This window comes from Astatotilapia calliptera, chromosome 4 (genome assembly GCF_964374335.1).
Source record: "Astatotilapia calliptera chromosome 4, fAstCal68.1, whole genome shotgun sequence".
Lineage (NCBI taxonomy): Eukaryota > Metazoa > Chordata > Actinopteri > Cichliformes > Cichlidae > Astatotilapia > Astatotilapia calliptera.
The window spans coordinates 28,322,817-28,344,088 of record NC_137425.1 but is presented as its reverse complement, the minus strand read 5'-3'; the positions used below and the strand labels follow the sequence as shown (position 1 = coordinate 28,344,088).

At 41.3% G+C, this 21,272-nt stretch overlaps 1 protein-coding gene across 3 annotated transcripts in view; it reads right to left on the bottom strand.

Annotated features, from left to right (window-relative positions):
* Positions 1 to 16,703: 16,703 nt before the first annotated feature.
* plppr2a (phospholipid phosphatase related 2a) overlaps positions 16,704 to 21,272 on the bottom strand; it is a 69,343-nt gene continuing 64,774 nt past the window's right edge. For 2 of the 3 annotated variants that reach the window (XM_026165871.2, XM_026165869.2), the window contains exon 7: positions 16,704 to 20,543. In XM_026165871.2, coding sequence (XP_026021656.1) covers positions 20,508 to 20,543 — 36 coding nt within the window. In that variant the 3' untranslated portion in view covers positions 16,704 to 20,507. Of the gene's footprint in view, positions 20,544 to 20,628; positions 20,830 to 21,272 lie in introns of those variants that run through there. The other variant, XM_026165870.2, reaches the window with a different exon arrangement.

Here is a 21,272-nt window from a genome sequence, read left to right as displayed (position 1 = left end):
ACCAGGGAAAAGCAGCTACTCATATCTTACCAGTAACAGTCAGTTTTCCTGAATGAAATGAGAACTTTCCCTGGCAACTTATATTAGCTGTAGAGAACTAGTAAACTGGCATTAGATTTTAAACTATAAGGCCTTCCGAGGTTCATTAATACATATTGGATGGTAATCTGTAGAATAGTCCTGCTAGTGAATAGCTCATTTACACATTGCACATAGGAGTATCTCAGTAAATAATGCTGCAACACAACATTGTTGTTGTGCTGCTGCATGCCTGCTGTGCACTTCAGTGTTGTTGCATTATCAAACAGATTGTTCGACGTTTACTGTTAGAAGGCAGAAGGCTTTCAGGATGAGGACTAATCACTGCATTTGGCAAATGTAACATCCGGGAAAACAAGTTAGAGCGGGGTTGCTTGAGGGTAAACTTCCCTAAATCCAATAAAATAAAAAAAGAAACACAGGACAGAGACACTGAGCTGACACTCTGAAAAGCATCAGGAAAATACACAAAGGATGAGCTAGTTGTGAGCAAAAACCCCACTAAACCAATTAAAAAAAAAAAGTAGTATAAAATGCTTATTGGCATTGGAAGCCATGCTTTGTTAGTAGTTTAGACGATTGCATTTAAGGTCAGAGCTTCATGTTTACTTTCGTGTATATGTGAAATTTGGCTTAAGAGTAAAAGGGGAAGACAGAAACTTCTTTTCATCCATCACTTTCCGAGCACATTCACACATAAAGGAATGTCTTTCTGTGCAACCTTTAAAAGTCTTTTCACTTTTCATGTTTCAGCCCGCTGAGCACTGGGCTCACTTCAACATTATGACTGTGTCATTGCTTTCGTACAGCTGTACACTCTCTGGCTAGATAAAGATCACTTTTGAGTCTGAGCACTTTTAATTATTTATTGCACTGTAAATATGATCCCACAAACAACTGCGAACATATAACAGGGCTAAAATTATTTGAAATGCATTGTGTGAAGGGTTGATGTGACCCCATTTTATCCAAAGCACTATTCCATTCCCTATTTGTGTCACTAAAAGTATCTATTCAGTAGCAGAGACCACACCTCAAATGTGATTAGACAATGTTTATCGGAAGAGAGTGGAGGATGGAGTGAGTGAAGGTCTGGCACTGAGACTGCGGTTTGGGGAAGGCCTCAGTGAGGATTGGTGACTACTCCAGACAGATGGAGGAGAAAGTATGGAGCCCAGAAATGGGAATAAATAAACTTGTAGGGCAGAAAGGCTTTTATTAATTCTTGTAAGAGGTGTGTCCCTTTTCTTGGAATTTAGATAAATTATCAAAAATAAACAATCAAGGTGTGCAATAAAAAAAAATCCTTTACTGATTTGAGTAAAAATACACTACTTGTCCTCAGGCTAAGAAGACAGAGACAGTCCAGCTTACTGTAAGACTAATAAGATTAATATATGGCAAGTGGGGGAAAGGGCTATATTCAGTAAATGGCCCAGGGTGGGCTAAACACCAGGCCTCTGCTCAATCCAGTGTGTAATATTGGCACTCTGTGTTGATGTAGACTGATCAGGCATAACATTATGATCACCTGTCTAATACTGTGTTGGTCCCCCTTTTGCTGACAAAAGACCCTGACCCATCCAGCCATGGACTCCTCTAAACCCCTGAAAGTGTGATGTGGTATCTGCATCAAGATATTAGCAAAAGACTCTCTAAGTCCTGTAAGTTACGAGGATTGGACTTGTTAGTCCAGCACATTCCACGGATGCTGATTGTGCTCCTCAAACCATTCCTGAACCATTTTTGCTTTGTAGCAGGGTCCATTATCCTGCTGAAAGAGGCCACAGCCATCAGTTAATACTGTTTCCATGAAAGGGTGTTCATGTTCTGTAACAATGCTCAGTTTGGTGGTGTTGACCCAAGGTTTTCCAGCAGAACATTAACCATCGCACTGCCTCCACCAGCTTGCCTTTTTCCCATAGTGCATCCTTGTACACATACACAACAAACTGTGAAGCACTGTGTATTCTGAGAAGTTTCTATTAATTTTGTTAGCAATTTTAGCTCGTATGTTGGATCGGACCACACGGGCAAGCCTTCGTTACCCACTTGCATGCATGACCGAATTTCCCAGAGGAACCCACCCGAGGGATTAATAAAGTTTTATCTTATCTTATCTTATCTTATCTTATCTTATCTTATCTTATCTTATCTTATCTTATCTTATCTTATCTTATCTTATCTTATCTTATCTTATCTTATCTTATGAGTCTTGGTCTTCCATGACTCTGTCACTGGTTCATGACTGTTCCTTCCTTGGACCGTTTTTGATAGATACTAATGCACATGCAAACCAGGAACACCCCCACAGGAGCTGCAGTGTTGGAGATGCTCTGACTCCATCATCTAACCATCACAGTTTGGTCCATGTCAGACTCACTCAAATTCTTATGCTTCCCATTTTCCTGCTTGTAACACAACTTTAAGGATAGAATGTTCACATGCTTCCTAATATATCCTACCTACTAACAGGTGCCATGATGAAGAGATGATCAGTGTTATTAAGGGCATCTGCCAGTGGTCAGAATGTTTTGGCTGACTGGTGTGTTTCTAAATGCTAAAATGAAATTTGATAATTTCTGCAATCTGATCGTCAGATTGCAACACAATTTAATTCAATTCGATTCAAGTCGATTCAATTCAATTCAATTCAATTCAATTCAATTCAATTCAATTCAATTCAATTCAATGCACTTCATACTATAAGGTAAAGACCCTACAATAATACAGAGAAAAACCCAACAATCACATAACACCCTGTGAGCAATAATTTGGCAACAGTGGGAAGGAAAAACTCCCTTTTTACAGGAAGAAACCTCCAGCACAACCAAGCTATGGCCATTTGGGGGAGACACAACGCACTCCACTCCACGTGCAAGGACTTCCATCCATTCCTATACTGTGTGTCACACGGTGAGCTTGCAGTACACCCTTTTAACAGTTTATCAGCAAACAGATTCAGGTTGCATCTTTAAGATGCATAACCGTGTATGTCCTACTGCTCCCCTTGAATGTCTGCATGTGTTTTTCTTCAAACTCATAACTGTTCAAATGAAAACTTTTGAATGATATTTCTTCAGGCAAAGCGTGGTCCAAAACAGATGTCCATCTTGGTCTGAATCCGGACCAAATCAGATGGACTAAACAATTTTTGATGACTCATTTTGGGCTAAATAAAGACGATGACTGACCAAACACACAGCCTCCACGGACATCTGGTGTTTGGTGGGGAAGGATGAGAATGACTAGTCTCCCTTAACAGGACATATGTTTATACCACGGCTAAGACACCATGACAGACAAACATTCATGTTCACACTCGGGGTTTCCAAATCAACCAAATCAGCAGGGCAAAAGAGCCTCAAATGAGACGTAAACCGACACCTTGCCTGTCACATCACATCACTGTGAAGAAAAAAAAAACACGCTCTGGCGCTGCTAAATCCCAGAAGGAAAGTTTCTTGATTCTTGTATCTGCCATAAAAAACTCAAATAGTATGATTTGCATATCCTTTAGGAGTTGTAAGAAAGATTCATTCGAGCTTGAATTTTGCCCAAATGCATTATGATCAAAGTGTGAGGTTTATGACCATGTGGTTGGTAAATATTTTGAATGCAAACAGTGACAGTTGGTGTCCAGTCTGCTCAGTCGGGTACTGACACAGCCAAACAATATCAACAAACATGACCAATGATTGCGTGATTCAAAAGGGGACTTATCCAATCAAATCCAAAAAGGAGGGGAAAAAAAAACAATCTTCACAGAACAGTTTCTGAATTGTCCATTACATCCAAGTGGCACCTCGACTCAGACAAGTGAAAATGTGGTTTGAAAAATAGGCCAGGCGCAGACATGTAATGAATACATTTCCTGGTTGGCAGAAACATATTTGAATATAATTTCAAATGAGCTGTGGAACACTTTATATTTTGCTCACTGAAAATAGCTTTGAAAATGAATGAATTGCCAGTCAAATAAGATTTTTCCCCCTCCCCTTCTTCCTTGCTTGTTTCCACAAACACTTTATGACGATTTGTTTAAGGAATGGAAATAAATCACAAGCTATTTTTAAATTACTGTACTCTAACTTGGCTGTGATTACATGATGGTCGTATTAATGCCGAAGCATATTGCAAAGAGATAAGTTACGGCATCGTATTTCTTTGGAAAATTACATCGTAAAAGGTTATTAAAAATAAATATATTTTTTGTAATAGAGTGGGGACCAACGCATGAGGCTAAGCTTGGAGAGAAAAGAAGGAAGTCTCTCTCTCGCTCTCTGTAGATGTAGTTACAACATAGTTAAATACTACATCAAATATAAACATATGAAAAGGAATAAATTCAAATGTGCTGTTTTTTAATGCAAGGCATACTTTTGCAAAGGGATTTCTCTGCTATGAATGCACGGACACATGTAATATTTATGTGTGTGCATGGAGACGGTTTCCTCTGTTTTCTTACATGTGTTTTATTGTTTGTGCAGTTGACACTGCAGACCTGTGTTTTGGGGCTTTCTTTTATACGTGCATACATCCACGTGTATGCACGTATGTTTGTTTTGTCCGTAGACACCGTGTACACGTGTGTTGTTTCTCAGTGAGTATGTGCAGCTTTGTTAGGTGCACTAATGTATAACTACATTAAGGATAAAATAAATAATAACTGCTATTTTAAGATTAGACTTCAAGGTTTCCTTTTTGATGGAGCTTATAGAGGGCTTGATCAGATGATCCTGAAACCTGCCCTTAGTTTTGTTGCACTGAGTGTTTTTTTCTTCACTCTCTGTATATTTATACACCACTTTGCATGTGCATTAGTTGTTATTAATCCCCCCACAGCGTGTCTTTTGTCCTGTCTCCCTCCCTTGATCCTCAACAGATGGCTGCTCCTCCCTGAGCCTGGTTATGTGGAAGGTGTCTTCCTGTTAAAAGGGAGTTTTTCCTTCCCACTGCCCCCAAGAGGTCGTCTGATTGTTGGGGTTTTCTTTCTATTATTGTAGTGTCTTTGCCTTACAACCTAAAGTGCCTTGAGGTGACTGCTATGTAAATAAAATTGAGTTTTTTCCTCATATTTATAACATAGTTTTTGTATAAACAAATACAGACCTGTCTGTACCTTGTAATTATTTCAATAGATGTCAGATAGTCGGGTGTATTTTAGGTGAAATTGTGTGTCGGAGCTGAAGTGTTGCCCTCGTTCTCTTCCTGGAGTTCTTTCGATATAAGTGGCACCTCGCGTGTCCAAATTATTTTACACTGTCATTTGCTATGTCATTTAAAGCTGTGTCGCTTTAAATATTTTTATAGGCGTCTGGGATGTCAGACTAGATTGTTCCAAGACTGAAGCCCTTATCCTTCAGATGGATGACAAGCCAAGCTTCCACACAACTTACAACGCCAGAGGCAACCTACAGTCCACACAAATGACCCGATCTTTGGAACATTTTACAGATGTTTCTACTTTGCTAGAAGAAAAAAAGCAGTTGCTGGCTATCTCTGCCCAGCCCTCTCCATTTTCTTGTCTATCCATGTCAGTCTGTCTGTCCAAAAGCTGACATGCACTGCCAAGCCCCGCACCCATAAACTCTGACCGATTTTCTCATTTGCAGCTGTCTTAAGGAGACTGGGAGGTGTTTTCAGTTTTATGGATATTGACTCCTCCTCTGCTCTTTGATCCTGGTTGTCCACCTTCAGAATGGAATCTATCAGCTGCTTGTAAAACCCGGTGACAGCTCCAGACAAGTAGGCCCGATGTAAAAATGCATGTACTTTTATTGTTCACGTCTAGTCTTACAATAACCAGGTCTGCCAATCAATCACTCTTCCAGTCAGTCAGGGCTCGAGATGAAAGGGTTTTTGCTACTGGACCGCACACAGTTGGGCTTATGATATGCTTGTTTTTCATTTACCCTGATTAATAGGGTGAAAAAGTGCACGTGTGACAGCTGCAGTCTCAGAGCGCTTTGTCTTGTCTGTGCTCACACTCGTCAGCCTCGCCTACTCTCAACAGCTCACTCAAGGGAAATGTCCTTATTGTCTATTAGCTTGCTGTATGTCCATGTGTTTACGTGTGTGTGAAAAAGGTCCTGGGCCTGTCATCAGTCAGATTTACTACAGCAGTAGCAACAGAGGCAGAGGCAGTGTAGCGATGGCAGGCAGGGAGGGGCTATATGGGCTGGGATATAAGGAAGCTGAGCATGGCTCGGTCCCTCGGGGCCTGCTCTATGTGTGAGGATGTGTGTAATGTGTGTGCGCTCAGGTCAGCACCTCGCCCACAGCCCACTGATGATGTCCATGCCTGATGATGTCATGCTATCGATCAGCAAGGCGTCTGTTGTGGGATTTGGTGTCAGTATCTGGAGAGAAGAGAAGAGAAGAGAAGAGAAGAGAAGAGAAGAGAAGAGAAGAGAAGAGAAGAGAAGAGAAGAGAAGAGAAGAGAAGAGAAGAGAAGAGAAGAGAAGAGAAGAGAAGAGAAGAGAAGAGAAGAGAAGAGAAGATACTGGTGGAGAAAGAGCAACAGATAAAAGCGGGGAAAGGGAAGCTTGTGGATAGATAGAATGGATAAAATATGATTTAAAGTAAAACTTTATCAGGCATTTTAACGAAAAAATTTGAAAATTGAAAGTGACTCAGCTAGCCTGAGGCAGTTCACTCCATGGCCTGAGGGCCACTGACTACACAGGCTCCATCCCTTCTTGTTTTACAGAGAAGGGCAGAATGAAAACCCCTGAGGATGTCTTTGTATTGTTGTATTGTACTGTTGAATATATAGTTAGAGATCCGAGATCTATCTATCTATCTATCTATCTATCTATCTATCTATCTATCTATCTATCTATCTATCTATCTATCTATCTATCTATCTATCTATCTATCTATCTATCTATCTATCTATCTATCTATCTATCTATCTATCTATCTATCTATCTATCTATCTATCTATCTATCTATCTATCCCTGTCTGTCTATAACAATGGGTTCACTGTACTCAAATGGCCTCTGGATTCCAAAGAAATACAACAGAACGGCTGCTTGTCTGTGGTGTCTCAAGCTGTCCGTGTTCATTTCAGAAACAGAGTATAGCTTAGCATGAAACCTGGGCGATTTGATTGCTCTGTCTGAAGGTAGCCCACTTATGTGCTCTATTGTGTAACTTCCAACAGCAATTCAGAGGGCTACCTGTGTCTAGGAAATTTCAACTGTCTCTGGGAGCCACCCAAGATGTGTTTTGTCCTTGTTTGTAAGCATAGACTGTGCTATATACATTAGATGGTTTCCTAGGCAACTAGAACCTGCAATGTCTGCTACCAACAACCAACCCTTCAGCTAAAAAGTGATGTGCGACAAGCGAATCACCTCCTGTGCGGACATCCCTTGAGAAGCCAGAGACGTTACGCTCTCGTTTTAAAAACAACTTGTTAATCACAAAGTGGCGACGCCCTAAAGCATGCCCAGCTTCATGATCTATTTTACTCTAAATAGGATCATAATTTACAGCATGAACATCATACTGGATTGAAAAAAATTGACCCCCCCCCCCAAATAAAACCCCTAATTAATAGATATACATAATAGATGTTTCCTTATGTTGTAAATTACAAAGAAAACAAAAAATTTGACTGCATATCTGAAGCATGTCCACATAGGCTTAACCTTTGGGACCACGGGGCGACATCAGTCTTTTAAAACCCGCACTGACAGGTGCTACTGAAAAAGTCTTCTCTCTAATGTCGGAAGGATCAGTGTTGCTACTACTTGTTATTAAATTCTCTCCAGGGAGTCGGTGGTGTTGCATTCGGCTGTACACGTGTCACAATAGGTTGAGTCTGAAGTAAAGGACATCCAACATGAAAAGGTGAAAGGGGAGGTGGTGGCCAGAGTGCTGTCTGAACATACAAAACATCCTTTTAGCTCAGTTTTTGGTCTCCATTGAGTCCCGAGGGAACATTAGCAGGCAGATTTTCCACTGACATGTATGTATGGTGTGGTTATAAATGATTAAGATTCAGAAAGAATAGATAGATAGATAGATAGATAGATAGATAGATAGATAGATAGATAGATAGATAGATAGATAGATAGATAGATAGATAGATAGATAGATAGATAGATAGATAGATAGATAGATAGATAGATAAAGTATGAGCATGAAATAATGAAGTAGGCTTCCATCTCTGACTTACAGTGGTGAAGTGTATCAAGCCCTTTAACCATCCAGTGGGCCCAGGGGACTTGTGTGTAGGAGGATTACAAACCTTACTGCCAGCTCCGGCCATCATTTAAACCTTCTTCAGCATCTCATGCACTTCTAATCGATGCGTTGCCAAGCATTAGCATCACATTAACAGTGTGAATATATAGACTTCTGCATTATTATAAACATTCACTGCAGTCACCTCGTACCATCAGCCCGCGTAGCGCCGCCACCCTGCCAATAATGACTTTAATGAGCATCCTCCTGCGTGATAGTGGGCTTTTATGAAGTGGGCAGAAAGCATGAAATATACAGTAGCTTGTTTTATGGATTTGTGTCCTCTGGGTTTCCCTCCGATGCCTCGGCATAGCACGGCACCTCCATCACATTGACAGTCAGTCGGTGGGCTGAGCCGTGCTGCTGAAGCTGTATTGTGTAGGCTTGTACAGTACAGTTAAGCTACAAGCTGCTGCATTAGAGCTTGCAGACTCTGATGTGTGCTGCACAGAAAAAGAAGAAGAAGAGGGGGAGGAAAAAAGAGTTTTTCCTTCATCTCCTCCTCCTCCTTTTCCTCCCCTATCTTTCACTATCCGCTTCCTGGAACCTGCCCATGCAATTGGATTTAGTGTCTGTCTGTGTGCCTGGCTTGTCTCAGCCCTCTCTCTCTCTCTCCACTGCTCCATAGCACTCCACTCTCCCACTTTACTGCCCCCCTTGGCTCGTCTCTGCATTCTAATAGGACAATAATGCAGCCAGTGTGGTCCACAACTACAACACTACATGACAGTGCAACAACAATAGAGCTCCTCCAACAGGCTCACTGCCGACTGTGTATTGAGCCGCTGCTGCTGCTGCTGCTACTGCTGCTGCTGTGGTGTGTGTGGATTATTCCACGTCTGTTTACATTCGTGCACGCGCAGTGTGATACCCAGGTCTGTCCGTACATTGACTATTTGTATTTAGATAAGGGGGGCTGAAAGAGGGAGCAGAGACGAGGGACGGCGAGACAGTCCACTGTTTACCCTCATCGATTGAACTCCAACCACCACGCCTCTCGTTCACATTCCTAGCTGGTTTTTTGCCTCTACTGCATGTGTTCATTTTATGTGTTTCCCCATCCATCCATCCATCCATCCATCCATCCATCCATCCATCCATCCATCCATCCATCCATCCATCCATCCATCCATCCATCCATCCATCCGCTCTCAACAAAACCCTCCTGACCCTCTGCACACTTATCACTGCTCCGATTGCCCTGTGCTGCTCCCTCTGCATCTGCTCCACGTTCAGCTGGGGAGTGGGGAGCTGGCCGGGTAATGGCTGTAGAAACGGCCTAATAACATTACAAGCTGCCATAAGAGTGGGGAGGGGTCAGGAAGGGTGAAACGAGGGAGGGGTGGGTGGGTTAGCGGGTGTACTTATGAATTGCAAGGGGTTGGTGGGGTCTAGAAGGGTGGATGGTTGTGAGTGAGGGATGCGGGTGTGTGTGTGGGGTGGGGGGTGGAAGGGGGGAGGGGCAGGTGCATCACTAATGGCTTTTTAAAAAGGTTACAGCATGTCGCTCCCTCTTCATAATGGGGCCCTGGCTGTGCTGGAAATGCAATTTCCGGGAAAGATAATGCAAGGAGTGAAGGGGCTGCGTGTGTGTGTGTGTGTGTGCCGGGCAAGAGGTGGGTGGAGGGTTGAAGATGGGGTGAATGGGTCTGGGGGGAGGCTTAGTGTGTACCTTGCGCTTATATTCAAGTCAAAGAAACAGAAAGGGAGTGAATGAGACGGGGGGATGAGGGGGAGAGAGGAGGTGCAGGTGTGAAAAAGCACGGGGCTTATGGAGGTGTGTGCATGCATGCGTGGGTGTGCATGTGTGTGTGTGTTTTGGGGGATGTGTGTTGGGGGGGTGGTTACACATTTTCTCGGATGTTCAGATAAAGCAGGAGAGACGGCGGGAGACGGGCATGAGAGGAGGAGGCGTCGAAGGTGGAAGAAATGCCGCATGTACGCTGGAGGAGATACGGGGTTTATCTGTGTGCTGTGTGCAGCAGCATCAATACTTAATGAAGACATTATCTGCGGACACTGTGCCCGTGTATCTAAACAAACATAATCCTTCAACCCCTTCCCCCTCCACCCCTCCAACATCCTGAATGGTTGGTTAAAGCCAAGTATACTAATTAACCCCACTCCACCGCTGGATATGAGTCTCAACTTTGCTTGATTGAATCTTCCTGCTTTTCACCGGGCATCTGTAATTGCTAGTCATGTTAGAGGGAGGATTTAAGTGTATACATTATGTTCCTGTCGGCGCTGCACACTTTGCTCAATGCTGTAGTAATACTTTCAATTTATTTCACACCCTCTGCACATAACACAAAATCAATACCTCACAGTTATGTGTAATTTCATTGTGTCAGCCTGTAGTTCTGCCTGAACAATTATAATTTAACTAAATTAATATTGAGCTGACATCTGGTATCAGTGCGTGTGTGTGTGTGTGTGTGTTCAGCATGAGTGTGCCCGCCTCTGTGCATTATTTTTCATACATAAATAAAAGAAGAGACTGAGGATTGAGAAGCAGGAACTTAATAAGTTTCTCTACACCTGCTCTGTGGCTTATTTTCTATAGAAATTCAATACAGCACCACACACACACACACACTCACACACATATACCCACACTCTCACTTTCTCTCCCCTCCCTCCCTTCCACGTCTCCCTCTGTTCCATCATGACTCATCCGGCTTGTCTCTCCTCCTCTCCTCCACTTAACCACGATGATGACATGTGCAACTTCCTCAGTGGAGCAGCTCAGCTGACTGTGCCTCACCTTCAAACTGTCAGGGGGAAACTGATGCCCCGAACCTACAGCACCCGCTTTTAGAAACAGGCCCCATATCCCGGCAGATGGGAGACAACGTGGAGTGGGACGGAATTTGAGATTCGAGTGGGAATGCCCCCATCGTCTGCTTGTTATAGATTTTGTGTGGTGCCTCTCCTCTGCCTGCTCGCTTGCTCGCCCTGCTGTAATCAAAACTACAGGAGTGAGAATTCAAATCAGGTTCCACGGCAACACTTTAAACACACTCAAACACACAACGAAATAAAAAGCATTTTTATTTACTCAGTTGTAAAATTATTCTGTTTATAGTTTTGGAAATAAAATAAATAAATAAAATAAAACCTGCTTGAAATGCATTCGCTGCATAAACCTGGATAATAGAAAGTTTATTCAAGAAAAAACAAACAAATATTGTTTAGTGCATGGAACATTTAAATTCCAAGTGGAAAGATGTCAAAAGAACTTGTGGTATCGTACAGAAGACACACAGCTTGATTTGAAGTCCCTGCCATAAAGAGTCATGCTGAAATGTTTGCAACAATGTAAAATTCATTCATAACGTAACTTTATTAAAATCAGGACCGGATTTCCTGGCTAAAAGTAGCAACTCATTACATGAAGGCAACCATTTCAGAAGGCTTGTTACTTCCTGTAGTGACAAATAATCCAGCAGTGAGCTGAAGATGTGGTTGGACTTTATACAACTCGTGTATCATATGATATGAATGGCTGTGTAAGGTCCAGCACAGTATTGGAGAACAACCTCTCAACAGTAACATGTTGTCCGATACTCTGAGGTTTGTGCACTTTTTTCATTTAAATATTTAAGAAAATATAAAAGCAGATGGAATTTGTGAGTCTTCTGACTCACAGCGGTTGTATACATGTGCCTGTGGTCTCTAAACAATGCTCAGTAGAAGCAGCCTGAACCAGTTTTTGGTGATAGTTGTTGTAGCCTCAGTTTTCTCTTCTTAGGTGGCAGGAGAAGTACCTGCTGTGGTCTTCTGCTGTTGTAGCCCATCTACTTTGACTTCAGTGCATTGTGAGATCATCTTCTGCATACTTAGGTGGTAATGAGTGGTTATTGAGTTGAGGCCATTCTCCTCTGGCATCGGAGAACTGTTGCTCACTGGATATTTTCTTTACAGACTATTGTCTGTAAACCCAAGAGATGGTTGTGTTGAGAAGCAGATCTGCAGTTTCTAACATACTCAGACCAAATCTAGCACCAACAGCCACGCCAAGTCCAAAGTCACTTAAATCACCTTTTTTATCCATTCTGATGCTCAGTTTGAACTTTAGGAGGCCAAGTTGACCATATCTTCATGCCTAGAAGTGTTGGGCTTCTTCCATGTGATTGCTTTGTGTTAAGAAGCAATTGATCTTTCAAAAATGACTGGTGCCTGTATTCTTGTCATTGAATGCAAGATAATAAGTGTCTAAATGGGCAGCAAATATTTAAATATATATTTATGTTTGCAAATATTTAACCCTGTAAGACCCATTATTATATATTTATTATATTTTTTTTGTATCGCATTTCGATACATTGGGCATTTTGTGCAACTTTTTGTAACAACAAAAGACAAAAAAAAAAGTTTTGTCCATAACATTTTGAAATTATGGCAAGTACTGATCATGTTGATGAGATAGAGGTCTCAGAAACTCATGTATCAAATATGATAAAAAGGGCATAATAGGGTTAAAGATCTACACTTTCTCCCATTATGTAGAAGATGTGATGCATAGTGCGGTTGTGTTTTTTTGCTGTTTGTTGGTTTGGAAAGAGAAAAACTTGAAGATCTCTCAGCCTTGTGCACACTGCTCACACATGTGCATAAATCTGAAGCCCGACAGGCTAAAAATAGAGATCATTTAAGGTTTAGTGATGGGTCACCTAAATTCACTAAATTACTCAATAAATATTGATTAACCTTCACTTGATATCATCTCCTGAGCAAATGGTCCACATTTGCCCATATGCAACTTGACTGTCCAGTTTTACTGACTCGGGAAGGAGATAAAGGATCAGTTGTGTTTTCACCTTTGCCTCTCCACGTCATGCATATTTGCGAAGCATAAATCAGTTAGACGGCTTCAGCCTTGAATTTTTAATATATTTTCTCTCTGTTGAATTGAAAGATGTTGATTGTATCTATCAGGATCATAAGCATAAATCATCAGACTCCTGGAAACAATAACAAGGACAGTCACTGCTTCAGTGTATTTCTTTTCCACTTATGCAAAAGAAGAAGAAGACAAAAATGACATGATTTCTCTCTAAGAAATCTCTTAGTGCACATTCTGCAGTCATATTTTTTGCGCACTCATCCCCAGCATGCAAAACCCTCTCTGCTCCGAATTGGTATTAAAGCGTTTGGTCACCCCAATCACGTTTACCTTCAAACCCAAAAGAGCTTTCTGGTTGAAAATAAAATTACCAAAAATTACAAGAAAAGCTTTGCGATAGGAATGCAGAGAAGAAGACAGTGGAATTAAAATTCCCAGCAAACTAACAGAAGGAGTTGTGCTGCCCACACTAATGAGGCCTGTATGGGCAAGAAAAAAAAGAGACAGAAAGATGCTGCAGGTGGGATTTCACCAGGAAACGGCACCATCCTTTGAACCTCTCTTACTGGGATGTTTGGTAGTCATTTACATTCAGTCAGGCAGTTAAAAATATATATATTTATTTATTTTTTAGGAATTGCAGGTGCATCTCTCTAAAAGTCTGGAGAATTGAGCTGGTTGCAATTAGCGTCAGCTGTACTGTAAGGTTTCTTTGATCAGCTTTCCGTGGATAGTGTTCCATGTTTCAGGGCCCGAATTTCCCTCCAAAAAGAAAAAAAGAAAAAGAAAAAGAAAAAAAATCTGTCAAAAAAGAGCCACTCGCTGTGCAAATCACACGTGCAGAGTGGCAGAGCGCGCAGACGCTTACGTATAAGCAGTTCTTACCATTATCTGTGACATTAAGGAAATGGATGCCATTATAACTCATTAGCGTGCACAGGTGCAGATCTTCTCATTAGAAACTTTGATTGTTCCTTTCATTTCATGACACAGCTTGAGATGTCTCTTCACGTCTGGAGGATGAATGCTTTGTTGGAGCCGACTTTGTGCTCCCTCCCTTAATATTTACATGTCTGTGATGTACAACGCCATCGTGTGGATTTAACCCGCAAACGCATGCACCCCTTGAGAGTGGCCAGTCAAGTGTTGTTAAAAAGAAAATGAGAAAAAGCATACTTTTTAATTTTTTTGAATTTAAAGTTTCATATGGTTTTCTTTCATGTGGTCATTCCCAGCACGCGTGACACCGTAGTTTAACTTCCTTTCATTCATATTTAATTGATTCATTTGAACATATTTTAAATAAAACTCTGAAAATAACTGGGCTAAAAGATTATAATTCCCCTTCACAATCATTGAGCTCCATCTCAGGTGTGTGTTGGAAAGGAACGCTTTACCCCACATGATGGCAGTACTGAGCCTGCCGTGTCACACAGCTTTAAACAGACTGGGAATTTATGCCGAATGAGACTATGTATGTATTTGTTTTCGGTTTCTTTTTTTCGAATATTTTAAAAGTTGTGCTGTAGGTTTAAAAGAACACTTTGCAGACTTAACAGTTCAGCAGTCATGCGGAGCAGCCTGTGAGAACAGTTGGAACAGCATGTCCCCTGATGATGTCATTATTAAGTGGAAGACTGTGAATAGTTTCTGGAGCTTGATGCGTAAAAACAAGTCTGAACATCACAGCCTCTGAATTACTCATATATGCCAGTGATTCTCTTAATATCTTTCTTAAATGCAATATATCTGATATCCTTGTGTTGGAGTTCCTGCATCATAATAATGTTGCAATTGGCCAATCACATTTTGTGATGTCATAGCCTTGCAAAGTGGGGATAGAAAGCAAAAAACAAAAGGATAAAAAAGGCTTTGTTTATCTAAAACTCCTTTCTGGAACAAATTATCAGCATTTCAATTGTTTTATTTGTTCATTTATACAACATAATGATGTCATGTTAGTCAGATTTACATTATTCGTGTTGGTTCGCTTGTGAAAGTTTTAACAGCATTATCTAATGTCTTGGCTCCTGCTAACCTAAAGCATTGATCAGTTGCATTGTTGATGATCCTGGATCAATGATGATGTAGGAACAACACCAACGCGCGGATATCTCATCAGATCGTGCCATATATATTCTGTTACGGTGCTGGTTCATAAGAAAGATGGCCAAGGGTTCAATGAGGTCAGTGTATGTGCGAGTAATCCCTATGAGCCATACTTTAAGGCTTTTTCTCTACTCCTGGCTTTATAAATGTCAATGAAAGTGGATAGCCTAACCCTGTTAGGAGGGGTGCCCGATGCTAGCTTAAAGGTGGTCTTAATGGAAGAGAAGCTAAAACAGCATGTTTCAGACAGTGGATGAGGTGTGTGGCTGCATCAGCTCGAGATAAATAAGGGTTATTTTGAGCTGTGAAGTATGCAAAGCCACTCTAGTAGAGGCCACGAATAAAGCAGGATGAGTTCCCTATGGAACAGATGGAGGTGGAAATTAGCCAACTACCGCAGGTCTGCTTCGTGACACTTTAATGTTACTTTAACTTACAACTCAGCAGCTAGACATTTTAGACAGACATAGGGCACCCTGTCTGCAACTGATTTCATACATTTATTCAAAAGTAACTTTAGGTAGTAAGATTTTATATTTAAAAAAATTAAAGTCGAGAAAAATTACCTTAAAACTTCTCTCATTTTGATTACATTTAAACAACTACTTCACTTTAAAACTTTAAAAGCATAAAAGAACATTTTTTCTGTTCTAATGTTTAAACTTCTGACACCCAGTGAGACTTATCAAGAGACAAAGGGCCTAGGTTATGTAGAGTTAACGATCCAGTAACATGATTTTTAATGATAATGAACATAGAGACATGCTGCTGGTAATACTGCTAAGTACTTTCTGTCAAGTAGAATGTTGGATGTGGGACTTTTTTCATTGCTGTACTGACACATTTGTAAAGAATTTGTCATCTGGAGATATACACCATGTGTATATGGGAAAGGAATGGGAATAATAATGTAGTAAGTCGTGACTAATCATTTTAAATGAATCTGTACCTTTTGTTATTAGTTTTTTCTTTTAATCAGTGATACTTTGGCTCCATGTCAGGAGATCAGAAGATACTTTAGGAGTTGAGCTGCATTTATAAAATACAAAGAAGGGGACAGAAGGCTTTCTAAAAAGCCCTGACGTTATCACTTTTTCCCAACAAAACGAAATGAAATGCAGTCTCAAACCATGACAGAGTCTCCACTGTGTTTTACATGGCAGTTCACTGTTCTAACTTTCTCCTGACCTCCTCTTTATATATTGATAACCTTTTTAACCAAAAATGTAAAATTTGGAGCTATCACTCCATAAGACCTGCTGATGCTGATTTTTTCGTCCAGTTTTTGTGTGACTTGGCAGCCTTTTCTCCCCGCTTCCTTTCCTCAAGTCAAAAAAAGCATCCTGTTCACATGCAAAACAAATGCAGCAGCTCTGACACACAAAATCACCGCCAATCACTCTGAGAACACAACAGCAAAACAAGAAGTGCAGACTGACACAGACAGCTTTTCTTATTTCAATATCCATTTATTGTTCTCATCACACAAATCTTTACAAAAACAGAGGGTTTGCTGCATCAGGATCAAAGGAAACACGGTCCTGCCTCTGAGTAGCAGATCTGAAGGAGACTGGTGCTTTTTATTCACATGTCAGTCAACTGCAGCGTGTTTGTTGTTTGATTTTTAAACATGTGTTACCGAAGACTTTACAGGAAAGTAAAGCTGCGGCGACGGCAGTCGAGCCGGTGGAGAATCCGAGTCTTCGTGGCGGGCGTGTTTACCTTTCATGTTTGATTGTGTCTCATTTGTGCATTTTGGATCACAGAGGATTCACAGAGAATTTGGACAAATGACAAATTCGCACTTGCAAATGAAATTACAGCCAGTCACTGCTTAGAAAACACTTTCGTTACATTTTGTCATCAAGATTATCTTAAGGCATTTCTGCTTCACTGGGACATTGAAGACTGGAAAGAAATGAGGAAACACATGAAACAAAGGGCCATCATGCAGCAAAGGTCACATGTCTGACTCAGCTTCACAAAGTTGCAGGTACACTATGTGGTATAAGTAGCCCTGGCTCTCTGAGCCATCAAAATGTCACAGTTTTGATTATTTATTTATTTGTTTTTTCAGTGAAATCAAACCTCTCACAAGTACAAGATGCTGATGATAATGAAGCTTAGCATCCATCAGGGAACTATATAAGGGTAGTTTAGCACATATTCTCAATGGTCAAACACATGCTTTTGGTTAAGTAGAAGCTATAATGAAAAATAAAATCTACTGGGTGCTAGATTTGGATCTCCAAAAAATGGTCATTTTTATTTAGCTGAGCACAATTAAAAAAAAATAAAATGAAGAGAAGTTATGTTCTTTTTGTTTTAATTTCCAAAATGATACCTATGACAGCCACATAGAGTGTGAGTGGAGCGTTCGTAAGGAAGGTTAACAAAAAACTTAAAGATATGTAGGCTGATGGAGGATTTAGTTGTTGTCACGCAGTCTGATGGCGTATTATCACTAATGTTATAATGCTAATGATTAGCCAGAGAGGCACATATTTACAACACAGGCCTATCATCAGAAAATTGGGCCATCTTTATCTTACATCCACATGAATGGGGAACCAAAAGCGATACATGCCTTTCCATCTGCAACAATTATTTTTTTCTGGGACCTTGCGGCTTTATTACACAATAGACATGACATTGATGAAGTCAGATAGAGCATTCGAGAAGGGGTAGTGATCAAGGTGGGTTGCAAAGCAGCTTGCAGAAGTGCATTAACTGCAGACAGGCTACACCAACTCAAATAGCATAAGTCGGATCAGCTAATGTGGAATAGCATGAGGATCAGCTGATCTGCTGGTATCATGAATGAGTCTCACTTTATGCCAGATAATTAAGACTTAAGAGCAGTAAGCTCCCTTCAGTGGGGAAACCTCTGGTAACTGTAAAACTGGTCCAAGTAGACAGCAGACAAACAAAGTTAGCAGCTGGCTGGTGATCATAGTAGAGCATAGTAGAACCAAAATAGAAAATATGCCCATTCATCATTAATATTACACCATTCATCAAATTAAAGCTCTTAATCTGTTAAGTTGGATGTGAAAGCTGTTAGATAAAATATTAGTGCTAACTAGAATGCAATAATTTGTGAAATGTGTGTTCACAGCTTGACCTATTGCCTTGAAAAAGGAAAAATAGATCTCTTAGGGTGTTTAGATATCTATGCTTTAAATTTATGGCCCCACTATAAACTGTTGACCTGTCTGGGATGTAACCTCACTCTTGCCCCATCACAACTGAAAAGTAGAGGATGGATGGATGGATGATCAAAGCATGAAAAAAGGAAAGTGAAAATGGCCTAATAAAACTCAGAAAGTCAGGATCACATAGTGTCTGATGTCAGAGTAAAATGACTTTTCCAATCCAGCTTTATTCAGTCCAACAGACAGACGCAGCAAATTGAAACAAAAAGTGAGTCATCTGAGTACTTTCCAACTGATGGGTCAGAGTGGTTCAGCACGTCTGCTCGAATTCTCCATCATTGTAACAAAAACAAGATTTTCCTTCAATCGCCACACAGAGTCTTGGTGATGCTCGTGTAAAAATCACACTCTCAATAGAAAAAAGAGCTATGTACAATATCTTACAGGTTCGGTGTTAGAAAGTGGGGAAGAGGAGAAGGAAAGTACAGTAACAAGTAGGGGGTATAAGTGTGCTTGTGCATGTGCGTGCTTTCAAATATGTTAGAGTTTACGTCTGTAAAACGAGGTCTTCTGTGCTTTGTATGTCTGTGCTTGTGTGTGTGTGTGTTTGTGTGTGTGTGTGTGTGTGTTTGTTTGTCCAGCAGAGGGAAACATTTCACAGCACAGTGATGGCATATTAGCCTAGATACAGACACCACAGAGAAGAGAGATAAATGGAGAATGTAAAAAACAAAATGTATTTGTAAAGAAAGGAAAAGCAAACAAAGGCAAATGAAGAGAACAAAAGACAAAAGTGGATCGTGAGGGAGTGTGCAAATCAAAATCAGCAAAACTGTCACGCCACACGGAGCGCTTATGGCAACCACGCCGTATATACACAAACGTCAGTAAATCAATATATCAATAAAATCTCAGAAATAAATCACAGTAATTACACGACGCAGCCAAAGGAGACGCCACTTCGGGATGAGCGATGCTGTTCCACAGTTAAATGAAAGAGACATTTTTTTTAAAAGCCAGTTGGCATCACAGAGAAGTGTCCTGTATGAAGGCTCCTCTTCGCAAAAGAATACAAAAAAAAAAACAAGCAAAAAACAAATATTTGCTCCTGAATGTGATGCACTTAATTTGGCTCACTGTTGTGCCACCTGCATTCGGGAGCTTGGGTTTGTCTCATCCAATGTGTGTTTCTGTTTCACATTAGGTTTTGGCAAAATTGCAACCATCTGAGAGCGACGGAAAACACAAAGTTGATAGCCAAGTGAAGATGTCTGTACCTTCATCCTGTTTGCTTTTGTCTGGTGCTTCTGCTGAAGGATAAGAAACGGATCCTTTGATCCTGGGAAACCTCATGCGAAGCTGACTAGGGCACTGCTACTCAACCCTGGTGGGTGCTTATGCGTGTGTCTGTGTGCACGTGCATGGGATGAAATAAGGAGAGCAAGTGTGTTTGTTTGTGTGTTCATATGGCTTGCTAAAAGGATGTTTTGTACGGGTAAATCTCAGCAGCACACATTTCCTCAGGTGGGTTTCTTTGGTCCAAAGCCGCGTCCTGAGAGCTCACCATCACCTTTCGGGTTCTTTCCTCAAACAGGCGTGCGCTCGTACGGTTGGAGAAAAAGAAGCAGCGGACATTCTCAGTGGTCACCGTTTGATTTCGTTTTTGTAACAGAGCAAACCACTGCTGATGAAAGTGAGCTTCATGTGATTGAGTTTATATACATATAAAAAAATTAGTTACATTTTTCAACATGAAAAAAAAAGGAAAGAAAAAAAAGATGTACCTGACTCTGTACTTATTGATCAGAGCTTTACTTTACTGGTATTCCAACAAAGAGAAAGTCTTTGAAGAGTTTGCCTATCGGTTCCCCGGGGGTTGAGAGGGCAACGGGGGATGTGTGTGCTGTGTATCATGTATTAGGAGGGGTGGGGGGTCTAGACCTGCGTGGAATAGGAGCGGTGCAATGTTGTGTACCGCCCAGCCGGATGGGCGGCGCATTGTGGTGAGTGCTGCTCCGACTGGTCTAGACTTCGCTGGAAATGGAGCGAGACGGTATGAGGACATCGGGGGTGGCGGGGAACCGATAGGGCTGATGGTCATGTGATCTCTGTGAACGGAGATCCCCGCGGAGTCTGCAGGGGAAAGAGAGGAGTGAGAAAGAGAGAGGAGGACGGGGCAGAGAGGAGGCGGAGGAAGAGAGAGAAAAGTGAAGAAAAGAATAATCAAGAGCAATGTACAGGGATGAGTGGAGGACAGAACAGATGTTCAACAGAGCAAAAAACAGAAATAAGGCAACAGATGGTGGAGATAGTGTTGGGGGGGGGGGGGTGACAACGTTGGGTAAAAAATATTCAAAGCTGGTTAGAATGGTTGGACGTAGGTGTTGTAAGGTGGGGAGGAGGAGGAGAGTGCAAGATGCTGAAGGAGAGTGAGGGACAAGGGAGCAGATTGAAAGGAGAGAGGCAAGGTGGGAGACAGAGGAAAACAAGGCAGTCAGGTGAGGGTTAGAGACAGTGAGAGACCACAGAGGACGCACGATATTTTTCTAAATGCTTCACCCCTGAGAGAATCGCTTTAGAAAATGCAGCGCTTTCGGAGAGCAGATATAACTTGAGGGGATCACTTCCACAGCTAAGACTATTTTCTTTTACCCTCTGCTGACTTCACAGTTTCCCTTCAGCCAAGTGCTCTGCATTATATCCAAATGTTAATAAATAACACTTGGAGTGTGTCAGCCAAACTGCTGATTCACCTCAAAGACACAAGTGGCTCTCTCTATAAACCAGATAACGTGAAAATTTGTAACACTGTGGGATTTTTAGGAGTAAGCAGCACCTCTTTCCAAAGCAAACATTCACACT